This window comes from Somniosus microcephalus, unplaced genomic scaffold, assembly GCF_052327205.1.
Source record: "Somniosus microcephalus isolate GS21.2 unplaced genomic scaffold, FLI_Smic_1.0 unresolved_chr2, whole genome shotgun sequence".
Lineage (NCBI taxonomy): Eukaryota > Metazoa > Chordata > Chondrichthyes > Squaliformes > Somniosidae > Somniosus > Somniosus microcephalus.
This window is the reverse complement of record NW_028225180.1, coordinates 15,958,849-15,975,511: the sequence shown is the minus strand read 5'-3', so window position 1 is coordinate 15,975,511 and position 16,663 is coordinate 15,958,849. Positions and strand designations below refer to the sequence as shown.

Genomic DNA, 16,663 nt, shown 5'->3' with positions numbered 1-16,663 from the left:
AGCCCTAGCTAGGCTTTTCATTTTCACTCCCCCCAGATGACTTTCATGTAGCTCATTTTGCACTCTCTCCCTTAACTTGGGTGGAATCACCACTCTGGATCCACACATCACTGTCCCCTGGCATACTGACAGCTGTTCTCTTCTGGATGAGAATGCTGGCAACAGTGAGTCGCCATGTGTTGGCCATCCCCTCACCGTCAATTCATATACCCGTGACAGCGTCGGATCATTGCGGGTCTCCTTCTCAATATCCGCGTTTGTTACTGACAATCGTTCAATTATCGACGAATAAAATATCTCGATAGGGTCCACTGCTGGTGCTTCCTCCACAGTAGGCACTGGCAGGCGCGATAGCCCATCAGCGTTCCATGCTGTCTCGTGCCTTTATATTCTATTTCATATTGATTCGCCCCTAGAAACAGGGACCATCTTTGTAACCGCTGTGCAGTCATTACTGGCACGCCCTTCTTAGGATTAAAGATGGAGTCAAGTGGTTGGTGGTCAGTCAGCAAGGGTGAACTTCTGTCCATGCAGATAGTGGTTGAATTTTTTTACTCCCCATACTAGGCTGAGGGCATCCCTGTCAATCTGGGCGTAGTTGCGCTCGGCTGAGTTTAGTGACCGAGACGCAAAGGCTACTGTCCTCTCCAAACCGTCCGGGAATTTGTGTGACAGCACCGCTCCAATACCGTAGGGTGATGCATCACATGCCAAACGAATTGGTAGTGCTGAGGTTGAAATGGGCCAACACCTCTTTTGATGTGATCAATTCTTTACACTTCTGGAAAGCTCGTCTACATTCGTCATCCCACTTCCATGGTACCCCTGTTTGCAGTAGGGTGTTTCAGCGGGTTGTAATACCGTAGACAAATTTGGTAAGAACTTGTGATAATAGTTTACCAGCCTGAGGAACGACCTCAGTTGTGACACATTTTCCGGTGCAGGAGCCTTGACTACTGCCTCTATCTTGTCAGGGGACTTATGTAACCCCTCTTCATCGATGACGTGGCCGCAATACAAGATCTGTTTCTGGAAAAACTCGCACTTGTGGCGATTAGCTCGTAGCCCATATTCCTTTAATCTGGCGAGCACCTTCTCCAAGTTAGCGAGGTGATCACCATCATTTTCGCCCGTGACCAAGATGTCGTCCAAATAACACTGGGTCCCTGGAATCCCTTGCAGGACCTGATCCATCGCCCTTTGCCAGATAGCCGGAGCCGAGTCTACTCCAAACACCAGCCGGTTGTATTGATAGAGACCTTTATGGGTGTTGATCGTAAGGTAATGTTTTGAAGCTTCTTCTACCTCCATTTGCAAGCACGCCTGGGCTAGATCAATTTTTGTGAAGCGTTTACCACCAGATAGCGAGGCGAAAATATCCTCAATTCGTGGAAGCGAATATTGCACCGTGTGAAGGACTGGGTTCACTGTCACCTTAAAATCCCCACAGATGCAGACCTTCTTTGGTTCCCCAGGCGTATTACTCAACGACCTCTTCATTACAGGAATGATGGGTGTAGCCCACTTGCTCCAGTCCACTTTGGACAGTACTCCTGAATGTTCCAACCCTTCCAGCTCTGCTTCAACCGCTGGTCTGATCGCATAAGGCACTGGTCTGGCCTTCAGAAACTTTGGGCTTGCATTATCCTCTATTTTAATTGTTGCTGTTATTCCTTTTAGTGTTCCTAGTCCCTCCTGGAACACTTCTTTTGTGTCAGTTAGCATTTTTGACAGTCGTCCAGGTGTGACGTCGTCATCCTTTTTGGCCTCCACCTTCAGTGCCTGTATGGAATGCCAATCTAAATGTATCTTCCGGATCCATTCACGTCCTAGCAGTGGTGGTCCTCCATTTGGCAATACATATATATCCATTTTAGGTATTTCCTGACCTTTATATGTCACTTTCACCCTTATTTTTCCTTTGGGGTAGACTTTTTGCCTCGTATACGTCTTCAAGACAATCTCTGTAGCTTTCAAGGGTATGTGTGAAAATAGCCGCTTGTAGTCTCTTTGATTTATGACTGTTAGAGTTGACCCTGTGTCCAATTCCATTTCCACTTGGACTCCGTCTATCTTGAGTGTAACCCAGATAGTCTGGTGATCCTCCATTTCGGTTACATTATGTAGTTTCAGACAACCCAGCTCCTTGCCTCCGGAGTCTGTGTCACTTTTCTGTTTGTCTGAACCACTGTCCATCACCTGGTGTACCTTTTTGTACTTCTCCTGTGGAGATTTCTTACTGTTGGTTTTCTTCCCAGACCTGCAGACTCTTGCTATGTGTCCTGCTTTCCCACACTGTCTGCACACTTGGTCCTTGAACCAACAATCTTTCTGGTCATGTGTTGTTCTGCCGCAGCGATAGCACTTCCCTGTTCCATAGGCCATTTCGTTGGTGCCATATTCTTGCGGTCTCCGTTGTATCTCTGCAGCGCCCCTTGCGGCTGCTTCGTGTGATACTGCCATACTGAAAGCTTTGTCCAGCGTAAGGTCCTTTTCTGATAGAAGCCGTTTCTGGGTCCCTTCACTTTGTAGCCCACACACAAACTTGTCCCTTAACGTGTCTGCTAGTCCCGCTCCAAACCTGCAGTATTTCGATAGCTTGCGCAGTTCCATTAGGTACTCAGCATTGCTTTCGTCTTTGTGTTGGTTCCTTTTATGGAACTTAAATCGTTCTGCTATCAGCAGCGGTGTGGGGTTTAAGTGGTCCTGTAGGATTTCTACTATGCTTTCAAAATTCTTGTTTACCGGCTTCTCTGGGGTTATTAGATTTCGCAGTAACCCATAAGTTTTTGCACCCATGGAATTTAACAGAACCAGTGCTTTATTAGCATCTGGCACTTCATTCGCCCTGCAGTACACCTCAATACGTTCCACATATGTCGCCCAATCTTCGACTTCATTGTCGAACGTAGAGATACTGCCACTCTTCGGCATCCTTGGTTGTGCGTTAACTATCACCAATGGCGCCTCCCGCGCTTCCCCTTCTTCTCCGCTGGCATAAAATGGCGTCTCCCGCGCTTTCCTTCCTTCCCGCGCTCGCCCGTCTTCTCCGCTGCGGCTTCGCAAAATGGTGTCTCCCGCGCTCTTCCTTCTTCTCCGTGGCTCAATGGCGCCTCCCGCGCTCTCCCTGCTTCTCCGTGGCTCAATGGCATCTCCCGCGCTCTCCCTGCTTCTCCGCGGCTCAATGGCGCCTCCCGCGCTCTCCCTGCTTCTCCGCGGCTCAGTGGCGTCTCCCCTTGCTTCGCCCCGCGGACCCTGATCAGCCCGTGATCCCTTGCTGTGCTCTGCGCGTTCTTCTCTTGATATTTGTCGACGCCGCTCAGTCTAGAACCCGGCTGTTTCTTACTCTCTCTCTCTCCGGTTTTGCAGTATTTTTCCTCGACGCCGCTCGGTGATCAACCCCCGGCTGCGCCCTGCTCTCTTCACCCTTTTTCTTACCCCGTCGACGCGGCCCGGTTCTCTCTCTCTGCCGTCGGTCGGCTCCAGCCGCCGCTGCTCGGGAAGGGTCTGCTCTGGACCCGTCGTCGGTCTCTTACTGCTCGTTGTGGCTGGGGAACCAAGCCCGGCTCTCCACAGCCTCCCCAGTGAAGTTGGATCTCTGCCTGACTGCTGGGCGGTTGCTCGCGGTCGACACCCGTGTTCCTGGACTCGACTATTTATTTTTTTTATGTTGCAGGTGGATTCGCATCAACACTCATCGCCACTGTTAGATCCGTGGTTCAGTGGATAAATAATTACACGGATGCTGTACATAAACAAACAACAGGTCTTTACTGGAGGAGGGTCATCTCTAGACTGGAGTACAGAGGCATGCGCACAGCTTATATACCGGTGTGGTCACTGCCGGTACTACAGTATACAGGAGCTGTAAAATGTAGTTCTGACTTAAAGCACATAAACTACAAGATTGGTACCAGGGATGAGGGACTTCAGTTACCTGGAGAGACTGGAGAAGCTGGGATTGTTCTCCTTGGAGCAGAGAAGGTTAAGGGGAGATTGACCAGAATGGTTCCAGGGATGAGGGACTTCAGTTACGTGGAGAGACTGGAGAAGCTGGGATTGTTCCCCTTAGAGCAGAGAAGGTTGAGAGGAGATTGACCAGAATGGTACCGGGGATGAGGGACTTCAGTTACGTGGAGAGACTGGAGAAGCTGGGATTGTTCTCCTTAGAGCAGAGAAGGTTGAGAGGAGATTGACCAGAATGGTACCGGGGATGAGGGACTTCAGTTACGTGGAGAGACTGGAGAAGCTGGGATTGTTCTCCTTAGAGCAGAGAAGGTTAAGGGGAGATTGACCAGAATGGTACCGGGGATGAGGGACTTCAGTTACATGGAGAGACTGGAGAAGCTGGGATTGTTCTCCTTAGAGCAGAGAAGGTTGAGAGGAGATTTGATCGAGGTGTTCAAAATCATGAGGGGTCTGGACAGAGTAGATAGAGAGAAACTGTTCCCATTGGCGGGACGGTCGAGAACCAGAGGACACAGATTTAAGGTGATTGGCAGAAGAACCAAAGGCGAAAGGCGACACGAGGAACAACCTTTTTACGCAGCGAGTGGTCAGGATCTGGAATGCACTGCCTGAGAGGGTGGGGGAGGCAGACTCAATCGTGGCTTTCAAAAGGGAATTGGATAAGCACCTGAAGGAAAACATTTTTACAGGGCTCCGGGGAAAGGGCGGGGGAGTGGGACTAGCTGAAGTGCTCTTGCAGAGAGCTGTCACGGGCTCGACGGGCCGAATGGCCTCCTTCTGTGCTGTAACCATTCTATGATTCTATAGCGGGGGAAGTCTAGGACAAGGGGACATCCCCTTAACATCAGAGCCAGGCCATTCAGGAAAGAGGTTAGGAAACATTTCTCCACACAATCGGTGGTAGAAGTGTGGAACTCTCTCCCACAAACAGCAGTAGACACGAGCTCGATTAATTATTTTAAATCTGAGATTGATAGATTTTTTTTAGCCAGACAAGGGTATCAAAGGATATGGAGCCAAGGTGGGTGGATGGAGTTGGGATACAGATCAGCCATGACCTCATTGAATGGTGTAACAAGCTCGAGAGGGCTGAATGGGCCTACTCCTGTTCCTATAGTAACAGGCTCGAGGGGCTGAATGGGCCTACTCCTGTTCCTATAGTAACAAGCTCGAGAGGGCTGAATAGGCCTACTCCTGTTCCTATAGTAACAGGCTCGAGAGGGCTGAATGGGCCTACTCCTGTTCCTATAGTAACAGGCTCGAGGGGGCTGAATAGGCCTACTCCTGTTCCTATCTAACAGGCTCGAGAGGGCTGAATGGGCCTACTCCTGTTCCTATAGTAACAAGCTCGAGAGGGCTGAATGGGCCTACTCCTGTTCCTATAGTAACAGGCTCGAGGGGGCTGAATAGGCCTACTCCTGTTCCTATCTAACAGGCTCGAGAGGGCTGAATGGGCCTACTCCTGTTCCTATAGTAACAAGCTCGAGAGGGCTGAATGGGCCTACTCCTGTTCCTATCTAACAGGCTCGAGGGGCTGAATGGGCCTACTCCTGTTCCTATAGTAACAAGCTCAAGAGGGCTGAATGGGCCTACTCCTGTTCCTATCTAACAGGCTCGAGGGGCTGAATGGGCCTACTCCTGTTCCTATCTAACGGGCTCGAGGGGCTGAATGGGCCTACTCCTGTTCCTATTTAACAGGCTTGAGGGACTGAATGGGCCTACTCCTGTTCCTATCTAACAGGCTTGAGGGGGCTGAATGGGCCTACTCCTGTTCCTATCTAACAGGCTCGAGGAGCTGAACGGGCCTACTCCTGTTCCTATCTAACGGGCTCGAGGGGTTGAATGGGCCTACTCCTGTTCCTATCGAACGGGCTTGAGGAGCTGAATGGGCCTACTCCTGTTCCTATCTAACAGGCTCGAGGGGGCTGAATGGGCCTACTCCTGTTCCTATTTAACAGGCTCGAGGGACTGAATGGGCCTACTCCTGTTCCTATCTAACAGGCTTGAGGGGGCTGAATGGGCCTACTCCTGTTCCTAGCTAACAGGCTTGAGGGGGCTGAATGGGCCTACTCCTGTTCCTATCTAACAGGCTTGAGGGGGCTGAATGGGCCTACTCGTGTTCCTATCTAATAGACTCGAGGGGGCTGAATGGGCCTACTCCTGTTCCTATCTAATAGGCTCGAGGGGGCTGATTGGGCTTACTCCTGTTCCTATCTAACAGGCTCGAGGGGGCTGAATGGGCCTACTCCTGTTCCTATCTAACGGGCTCGAGGAGCTGAATGGGCCTACTCCTGTTCCTATCTAACAGGCTCGAGGGGGCTGAATGGGCCTACTCCTGTTCCTATCTAACAGGCCCGAGGGGGCTGAATGGGCCTACTCCTGTTCCTATCTAACAGGCTCGAGGGGGCTGAATGGGCCTACTCCTGTTCCTGTCTAACAGGCTCGAGGGGGCTGAATGGGCCTACTCCTGTTCCTATCTAACGGGCTCGAGGAGCTGAATGGGCCTACTCCTGTTCCTATCTAATGGGCTCGAGGAGCTGAATGGGCCTACTCCTGTTCCTATCTAATAGACTCGAGCAGCTGAATGCGCCTACTCCTGTTCCTATCTGATAGACTCAAGGAGCTGAATGGGCCTGCTCCTGTTCCTATCTAACAGGCTCGAGGGAGCTGAATGGGCCTCCTCCTGTTTCTATCTAACGGGCTCGAGGAGGCTGAATGGGGCTACTCCTGTTCCTATCTAACAGGCTCGAGGGGGCTGAATGAGCCTACTCCTGTTCCTATCTAACAGGCTCGAGGGGGCTGAATGGCCTCCTCCTGTTTCTATCTAACGGGCTCGAGGAGGCTGAATGGGGCTACTCCTGTTCCTATCTAACAGGCTCGAGGGGGCTGAATGAGCCTACTCCTGTTCCTATCTAACAGGCTCGAGGGGGCTGAATGGCCTCCTCCTGTTTCTATCTAACGGGCTCGAGGAGGCTGAATGGGGCTACTCCTGTTCCTATCTAACAGGCCCGAGGGGTCTGAATGGCCTCCTCCTGTTTCTATCTAACGGGCTTGAGGGACTGAATGGTCTCTCCTGTTTCTGTGTAACAGGCTCGAGGGGCTGAACGGCCTCCTCCTGTTCCTGTCTAACAAGCTCGAGGGGCTGAATGGCCTCCTCCTGTTCCTGTGTAACAGGCTCGAGGGCCTGAATGGCCTCCTCCTGTTCCTGTGTAACAGGCTCGAGGGGCTGAACGGCCTGCTCCTGTTCCTGTCTAACAAGCTCGAGGGGCTGAATGGCCTCCTCCTGTTCCTGTGTAACAGGCTCGAGGGGGCTCAACGTCCTCCTCCTGTTCCTGTGTAACAGGCTCGAGGAGCTGAATGGCCTCCTCCTGTTCCTGTGCAACAGGCTCGAGAGGCTGAACGGCCTGCTCCTGTTCCTGTGTAACAGGCTCGAGGGGGCTGAACGTCCTCCTCCTGTTCCTGTGTAACAGGCTCGAGGGGGCTGAACGTCCTCCTCCTGTTCCTGTGTTCCCCCTCCCCTCCAGATTCAATGAGCAATTGTTGGTTGTGGAGCCTGCAATTGTCAATCGATCTTATTGCTGTGTTGGACTATTGTGTTGGGGTGTTAGAGGTGTAAATGCTCCAGGTTAGAACTGTGTCTTGATCTGTTAGTACAATGCACTGATAGTGAGGGAACGCGACACTGTAGCGAACGCAAAATGTACCTGCCCTGGGAGCACTCGATGCTGACACTGGGTATAAAGTGGGGACACACTGTCAGGGTAATGTAGAGGGAGCTCTACACTGTATCTAACCCGTGCTGTACCTGCCCCGGGAGCTCTCGATGCTGACACTGGGTATAAAGTGGGGGACACACTGTCGGGGTAATGTAGAGGGAGCTCTACACTGTATCTAACCTGTGCTGTACCTGCCCTGGGAGTGCTCGATGCTGACACTGGGTATAAAGTGGGGACACACTGTCAGGGTAATGTAGAGGGAGCTCTACACTGTATCTAACCCGTGCTGTACCTGCCCCGGGAGCTCTCGATGCTGACACTGTGTATAAAGTGGGGGACACACTGTCAGGGTAATGTAGAGGGAGCTCTACACTGTATCTAACCCGTGCTGTACCTGCCCTGGGAGCGCTCGATGCTGACACTGGGTATAAAGTGGGGGACACACTGTTAGGGTAATGTAGAGGGAGCTCTACACTGTATCTAACTCCCATACATGTTGATGACCGTGTGTGAGGACAGGTTTGAACTTGGGCACGCCTCTTCCCATAGTCGAATAGCCAACCCAACGTCACTTTGTTTTTTTTTCTCTCTGCTCGAATTGCAGGCACCCTTCGGCCCGTCAGACGCAACCTGTACGACCCGTCGTCCGCCCCGGGCAAGGGCATCGTCTGGGAGTGGGAGAATGACAACGGGGCCTGGACGCCCTACGACATGGACGTCTCCGTGACCATCCAGAGCGCCCACGAGCAGCGCAGCCCCTGGATCGACCTGAGCCCCGCCGGCTTCAGCTACGTGGTGGACTTTGCCGGCATGTGCCAGATCAACCGCCGCACCCAGCGCCGGCGCCGGCTCCACCGCCGGCTGGACTCGGCCTACCCGCTGTCGGGGGCCGGCGGCCTACTCCCGCCACCCCCGCCTCCCCCCCTCTTGCCCAAGTCCCGCTCCTGGCCGGCGGGAACCCAGCCAGCGCCCCCCTGCGGCTGCCAGCAGTGCCTCCTGGTCATGAGCGTCAAGGCCTCGTCGCCCGTCGCCCCCGGCAACGGGGCCTACCCGGGAGGAGGAGGAGGAGGAGGGCCTCCTCTGCCGGCGCCTGTCCGGGCCCTCGCCCAAGCCGGCGGGAACAATCCGCCTCCGCCCCCGCCTCCTCCTCCTCAAGCCCTCTCCACACGGCCCCCGGCCACCAGCACGCCGGCTCAGGCACAGGCCCCGACATCTTCCACCATCGCCATGGGCACAAGCCAGAACAATCTCAACAGGCCGGGGCTGCAGCGACTGGCCATCGCCCAATCCCGGGCTCTCATCGCTTCCGGGTATGCGAAGCAGTTTTACTACTGAATTCAAATTCTAATCCCTGCACAAATCTTTGAAGGAACCAGGACAAGCTGAGAATCATATTAGCACAGAATGATACATAATATTGGCCCAGAAATTCGGGCCGGGGGCTTCCCGTGGGTGCAAGCCTCCGACCTGCACTTACCTAGCGCGCCGGCCGTTGAGCTGTGGGCCCGCGTGGGATTCCGATCCTGGGCCTCCTCCAGCTGCCGGCGCGCAGTGCTTGCGTATCCCAGGGGCGCAGTTAGTTCGAAGCAGAGAATACTTCATCATAAATTTGACAGGAAAAGCTGTCAAACCTATCAACACTATAAGCCCCAAAACATCACTAAATCGTCAAATAAATTTTTTTTTAATCACATTTTTAAAATAACTATAAATTACATGAAATAACTATTTTAAACAATAATTTAAATTTTTGAAAAAATACATTTTCTAACGGGGCTAAAACAAACTTACCTTTCTTTAAAGTATTTAAAAATAATAAACCTGTGGAAAATTTTTTTTAATTTTAATTCATTCACCACTTACCTTGTTAAAAGCAGGCCTTGCGCCTGCTTTTTAAAAGTGGAACTGCTGGAGACTTACCCTCCCGGAGAAACCTGCAAAAAAAACGTAAGTCCGATGCGCACGCGCTGCCTCTCCGGCGCACGTGTTCGACATCTGAACCCCTTTAAGGGCACGGAAGTGCCGGTTTCCCGTGCATGCGCAGTGCATGCACGAATCCGGCACTTTCATTGGGCCGACGCGTGTGTACCCCGTGCGCACTCACGCGTGGGGACCCGAATTTCTGGGCCAATAGCATAAGCAATAGGAGCAGGAGTCGGCCATTCGGCCCCTCGAGCCTGCTCCGCCATTCAATGAGATCATGGCTGATCTTCTGCCTCAACTCCCTTCACCGGCCCTGTCGCCATATCCCTTGATGCCTTTACTAGCCAGAAATCTATCGACTTCTGTTTTGAAAATACCCAACGACTGAGCCTCCACAGCCCTCTGGGGTAGAGAATTCCAAAGATTCACCACCCTCTGTGTGAAGAAATGTCTCCTCATCTCAGTCCTGAATGGCCTACCCTTTATCCTGAGGCTGTGGCCCCTGGTTCTAGACTCCCCAGCCAAGGGAAACACTCTCCCAGCATCCACCCTATCAAGCCCTGTAATAATTTTGTATGCTTCAATGAGATCCCCTCTCATTCTTCTGAATTCAAGAGAATACAGGCCTAGTTTACTCAATCTCTTCTCATACGACAGTCCCGCCATCCCAGGAATCAATCTCGTGAACCTTCATTGCACTCCCTCTATGGCAAGTATATCCTTCCTTAGATAAGGAGACCAACATTGTACACAGTACTCCAGGTGTGGTCTCACCAAGGCCCTATATAATTGGAGTAAGATTTCTTTACTCCTGTACTCAAATCCTCTTGCAATTAAGGCCAGCATATCATTTGCCTTCCCAATGGCTTGCTGCACCTGCACATTCACTTTCAGTGACTCATGTACAAGGACACCCAGGTCCCTTTGAGCATCTGCATCCCCCAATCTTTCACCCTTTAGGAAATACTCTGCTTTTCTGTTTTTCCTACCTCTCCCTCCGTCTCTCCCTCCCTTTGTCTCTCCCCTACAAGCCCCCGAGATTTCTGCAGCCTCCTCCAGCCCCTACAACCCTCCCTATCTCTGTAACCTCCTCCAGCCCCTACAACCCTCCCCATCTTTGTAACCTCCTCCAGTGCCTACAACCCTCCCTATCTCTGTAACCTCCTCCAGCCGCTACAACCCTCCCCATCTTTGTAACCTCCTCCAGCCCCTACAACCCTCCCTATCTCTGTAACCTCCTCCAGCCCCTACAACCCTCCCTATCACTGTAACCTCCTCCAGCCCCTACAAGCCTCCCTATCTCTGTAACCTCCTCCAGCCCCTACAAACCTCCCTATCTCTGTAACCTCCTCCAGCCCCTACAACCCTCCCTATCTCTGTAACCTCCTCCAGCCCCTACAACCCTCCCTACCTCTGTAACCTCCTCCAGCCCCTACAACCCTCCCTATCTCTGTAACCTCCTCCAGCCCCTACAACCCTCCCTATCTCTGTAACCTCCTCCAGCCCCTACAACCCTCCCTATCTCTGTAACCTCCTCCAGCCCCTACAACCCTCCCTATCTCTGTAACCTCCTCCAGCCCCTACAACCCTCCCTATCTCTGTAACCTCCTCCAGCTCCCTACAACCCTCCCTATCTCTGTAACCTCCTCCAGCCCTACAACCCTCCCTATCTCTGTAACCTCCTCCAGCCCCTACAACCCTCCCTATCTCTGTAACCTCCTCCAGCCCCTACAACCCTCCCTATCTCTGTAACCTCCTCCAGCCCTACAACCCTCCCTATCTCTGTAACCTCCTCCAGCCCCTACAACCCTCCCTATCTCTGTAACCTCCTCCAGCCCCTACAACCCTCCCTATCTCTGTAACCTCCTCCAGCCCCTACAACCCTTCCTATCTCTGTAACCTCCCCCAGCCCCTACAACCCTCTCTATCTCTGTAACCTCCCCCAGCCCCTACAACCCCCCGTGATCTCTGCGCTCCTCCGATTCTGGCCTCTTGAGCATCCCCTCCTTTTTAATCGCTCCACCACTGGCGGCCGTGCCCCCAGCTGCCTGGGCCCTAACCTCTGGAAATGCCCTCCCCAAAACCTCTCCGCCTGTCCCTCCTCCTTTTTGAAACGCTCCTGAAAAACAATCTCTTTGACCAAGCTTTTGGTCACCTGCCCGAATATCTCCTCCTGTGGCCTGGTGTCAAATTCGTGTTCGATAATCGCCCCCGTGAGTCACATTGGGACGTTGTCACGACATTAAAGGCGCTGTTTAAATGCAAGAATTTGTTGCTGTTGAAGCGCCCCCCTCCCCCCAGCCGCCTCCCCTCTTAATTTGGGATAAGGAGCGTGAGATATCTGGCCAGGGGCCCACCTCCCTCGGTCGGGGCCTAGGAAGCATGGCGATGCCACGGTAATGATGTGGAAACAAAGGCCGCCTCAGAGGGGATGCAGGAATGCGTGCTGCCCAGGAAGCAGCAGACACTTTTGTCTGTCTGCGCTCAGACCGTCCATTGTGATGTCAATCTTGACAAGGGAAGACAGGGCCTCAGCCTCGCCTAAGAGCCCTTCATCCCCGCCCCGTCCTCCTTGACCTCCCCAGTCGTCTGTTGTCTCTTTGATATCGGGAGGCCCTTGTTATAATTTTTTCCCGTGTGACTTGTGTATTGGGACGAGTCACACGTCCCTCCCTCTCTTTCGCTCTCTCCCTCGCTCCCCCTTTAAGCCATGTTTGACGAGGCCCTTGGCCGTCGCCATGGTTACTTTTCTCCGCAGTTAGGCCTCGTGGTGGTAACCCAGGCCTCTCTGGGAACAAAGTGGCAGGGGTGGGGAGGGAGGTAGGTGGTGCGGGGGGGGGGGGTGGAGCGGGAGAGGAATGCTGCCGGTTGCCGTGGCGACCTGGGGCCCTCGGCCTACCCCCTGCACAAAAGCCTCCTGTGCTCCCCCTGCGATGGGGCAGGGTTGACGGACGACTTGCAAGCCGTTGGGTTAATCCTGCTGCTGGACTTTGCTCAAAGGGGCGGGTTTTGTCGGAGTTGTGTGTGTGGTGGGAGGAGGGGCAACTAAAAAGGATAAATAAAACTAAAAATGCACGAGTGCGGAGCAGGGAACCTCTGGACTGCTAACAGCACCTCCCAAACCCGCGACCGCTACCACCAGAAGGACAAGGGCAGCAGGCGCGTGCGAACATCGCCACCTCCAAGTTCCCCTCCGAGCCACACACCATCCTGACTTGGAAATATATCGGCCGATCCTTCATCGTCGCTGGGTCAAAATCCTGGAACTCCCTCCCTAACAGCGCTGCGGGAGTATCTTCACCACACGGACTGCAGCGGTTCAAGAAGGCGGCTCACCACCACCTTCTCAAAGGGCAACTAGGGATGAGCAATAAATGCCAGGCCTTGCCAGCAAACGGACCCCGAGATGAGCTTCCGACCACATATCCGCCCCATCACCAAGACCGCCTATTTCCAACATCGCCTGTCTCCGCCCCTGCCTCAGCTCATCCGCTGCTGAAACCCTCGTCCATGCCTTTGTTTTCTCTAGACTTCGACTATTCCAACGCACTCCTGGCTGGCCTCCCACATTCCACCCTCAGTAAACTTGAGCTTATCCAACACTCGGCTGCCCATGTCCTAACTCGCACCAAGTCCTGTTCGCCCATCTCCCCTGTGCTCGCTGACCGACATTGGTTCCCAGTTAAGCAACACCTCCATTTTAATATTCTCAACCTTGTTTTCAAATCCCTCCATGGCCTCGCCCCTTCCTATCTCTGTAACCTCCTCCAGCCCCTACAACCTTCCCTATCCCTGTACCCTCCTCCAGCCCCTACAACCCTCCCAATCTCTGTAACCTCCTCCAGCCCCAACAACCCTCCCTATCTCTGTAACCTCCTCCAGCCCCTACAACCCTCCCTATCTCTGTAACCTCCTCCAGCCCCTACAACCCTCCCGATCTCTGTAACCTCCTCCAGCCCCGACAACCCTCCCTATCTCTGTAACCTCCTCCAGCCCTACAACCCTCCCTATCTCTGTAACCTCCTCCAGCCCCTACAACCCTCCCTATCTCTGTAACCTTCTCCAGCCCCTACAACCCTCCCTATCTCTGTAACCTCCTCCAGCCCTACAACCCTCCCTATCTCTGTAACCTCCTCCAGCCCCTACAACCCTCCCTATCTCCGTAACCTCCTCCAGCCCCTACAACCCTCCCGACCTCTGTAACCTCCTCCAGCCCCTACAACCCTCCCTATCTCTGTAACTTTCTCCAGCCCCTACAACCCTCCCTATCTCTGTAACCTCCTCCAGCCCCTACAACCCTCCCTATCTCTGTAACCTCCTCCAGCCCCTACAACCCTCCCTATCTCTGTAACCTCCTCCAGCCCCTACAACCCTCCCTATCTCTGTAACCTCCTCCAGCCCCTACAACCCTCCCTATCTCTGTAACCTCCTCCAGCCCTACAACCCTCCCTATCTCTGTAACCTCCTCCAGCCCTACAACCCTCCCTATCTCTGTAACCTCCTCCAGCCCTACAACCCTCCCTATCTCTGTAACCTCCTCCAGCCCTACCACCCTCCCTATCTCTGTAACCTCCTCCAGCCCTACAACCCTCCCTATCTCTGTAACCACCTCCAGCCCCTACAACCCTCCCTATCTCTGTAACCTCCTCCAGCCCTACAACCCTCCCGATCTCTGTAACCTCCTCCAGCCCTACAACCCTCCCTAAATCTGTAACCTCCTCCAGCCCTACAACCCTCCCTATCTCTGTAACCTCCTCCAGCCCTACAACCCTCCCTATGTCTGTAACCTCCTCCAGCCACTACAACCCTCCCTATCTCTGTAACCTCCTCCAGCCCTACAAACCTCCCTATCTCTGTAACCTCCTCCAGCCCCTACAACCCTCATCTCTGTAACCTCCTCCAGCCCTGCAACCCTCCCTATCTCTGTAACCTCCTCCAGCCCCTACAAACCTCCCTATCTCTGTAACCTCCTCCAGCCCTACAAACCTCCCTATCTCTGTAACCTCCTCCAGCCCTACAACCCTCCCTATCTCTGTAACCTCCTCCAGCCCCTACAAACCTCCCTATCTCTGTAACCTCCTCCAGCCCTACAACCCTCCCTATCTCTGTAACCTCCTCCAGCCCTACAACCCTCCCTATCTCTGTAACCTCCTCCAGCCCCTACAAACCTCCCTATCTCTGTAACCTCCTCCAGCCCCTACAACCCTCCCTATCTCTGTAACCTCCTCCAGCCCCTACAACCCTCCCTATCTCTGTAACCTCCTCCAGCCCTACAACCCTCCCTATCTCTGTAACCTCCTCCAGCCCCTACAACCCTCCGAGATCTCTGCGCTACTCGAATTCCGGCCTCTTGCGCATCCCCCGATTTCCATCGCTCCACCATTGGCGGCCGTGCCTTCAGATGCTTGGGCCCCAAGCTCTGGAAATCCCTCCCTAAACCCCTCCGCCTCTCTCTCCTCCTTTAAGGCACTCCTTAAAACCTCCCTCTTTGACCAAGCTTTTGATCACCTGTCATTATGTGGCTCGGTGTCAAATTTTGTTTGATAATCGCTCCTGTGAATCGCCTTGGGATGCTTTACTACGTTAAAGGCGCTATTTAAATGCAAGTTGTTGTTACTGACTCCCCGCCTCGGTTCTCATCTCCCTCCCTCTGCCCCACACCACCCCCCAGGCGAACTCACCCAAGACGCTAGTATTTGTGGGTGATCCGAGGCTCCTCCCCAGGAGAGGGTCGCCTTGGGGTGAAGGGAAACTCCACCTGCAGGCTGGTGCAGAGGGTTGTAGGCCCGTCCTGCCCGCCCCGGCAGTGACTCGCTCTCCGATGTTGGCAGGTCCCCCAAGTCCCTATCCGGGATCTTTGCAATACCTCTCATTTATTCCCACGATCCCTCCCTTCCCTCCTCCCTCACGCTCCCTCTCCCCTGCGCTGTTGCTGGCCGCCCCTGGTTTCCGATGCTCCCTGAATCCTCGGGACACTGACTGTCCACGTTTCCTCTCCCAGCTCTCGAGAGTCTGAAAATCACCAGTGTCGCCCTTTACCTCACCCTAGCTCTCTCTCTCTCCCTCTCTCTCTGTCTCCCTCTCTCTCTCTCTGTCTCACTGTCTCTCTCTCTCTCTCTCTGTCTCTCTCTCTCTCTCCCTCTCTCTCTGTCTCCCTCACTATCTCTCTGTCTCTCTCTCTCTCTCTCTGTCTCTCTCTCTCTCTCCCTCTCTCTCTGTCTCCCTCACTCTCTCTCTGTCTCACTGTCTCTCTCTCTGTCTCTCTCTCTCTCTCACTGTCTCTCTGTCTCTCCCTCTCTGTCTCTAGCCCTCCCTCTCTATCTCTCCCTCTCTCTCTGTTTCTCTCTCTATCTGTCTCTCTGTCTCTCTCTCTTTGTCTCTGTCTCTCTCTCTATCTCTCTCTCTGTCTCTCTGTCTCTCTCTCTCTGTCTCTCTCTGTCTCTCTCCCTCTCTGTTTCTCTCTGTCTCTCTCTCTCTGTCTCCCTCCCTCTCCGTTTGTCTCTCTCCCTCTCTCTCTCTCTCTCTGCCTCTCTCTCTCTGTCTCTCAATTCAATTCAATTCAAATTGCTTTATTGGCATGACAGGATACATCTTATGTTGCCAAAGCACGGAAAAACATTTATGATTGAACACTTAAACGCAGATCTAGACATACAGTGTATAGACAAATATACATAAATATACACACATATAATATGCATATAATCTTTTCTTAGATTTAATGGTCACTGGTTGTCCCTCTGCTTATGGCAAGCTGTAACATAGTTTGCCGCTAAAGTTACGCATTTTCTCTGTTCCCCTAGTAGGTATGGGAGTTTTTGGTGGTCATTCAAATTTTTGAATTCAGGGCATATTTTTATGAATTTTGGGTAGAAATTCCCCCTTATGCCCTGATAGTTTCCACAAGTTGTGAGGAAGTGCATCTCTGTCTCCACCACTCCCTGACTGCAGTGAGAGCATATCCTGTCCTCTCTGGGCAGCCTGGTCTGTCTGTGTCTACCTTTTACGATGGCCAGGCTATGCTCACTAAGTCTGTACATTGTCAAGGTTTTTCT

The 16,663-nt window shown here is 53.1% G+C and overlaps 1 protein-coding gene across 1 annotated transcript in view; it reads left to right on the top strand.

Annotated features, from left to right (window-relative positions):
* LOC147092184 (E3 ubiquitin-protein ligase DTX1-like) overlaps positions 1-16,663 on the top strand; it is a 204,954-nt gene that overhangs the window by 173,010 nt on the left and 15,281 nt on the right. Inside the window, exon 2 of the mRNA XM_085975561.1 lies at positions 8,290-8,995. Within this exon, the coding sequence (XP_085831687.1) occupies positions 8,290-8,995 (706 nt within the window). The remainder of the gene's footprint in view (positions 1-8,289; positions 8,996-16,663) is intronic.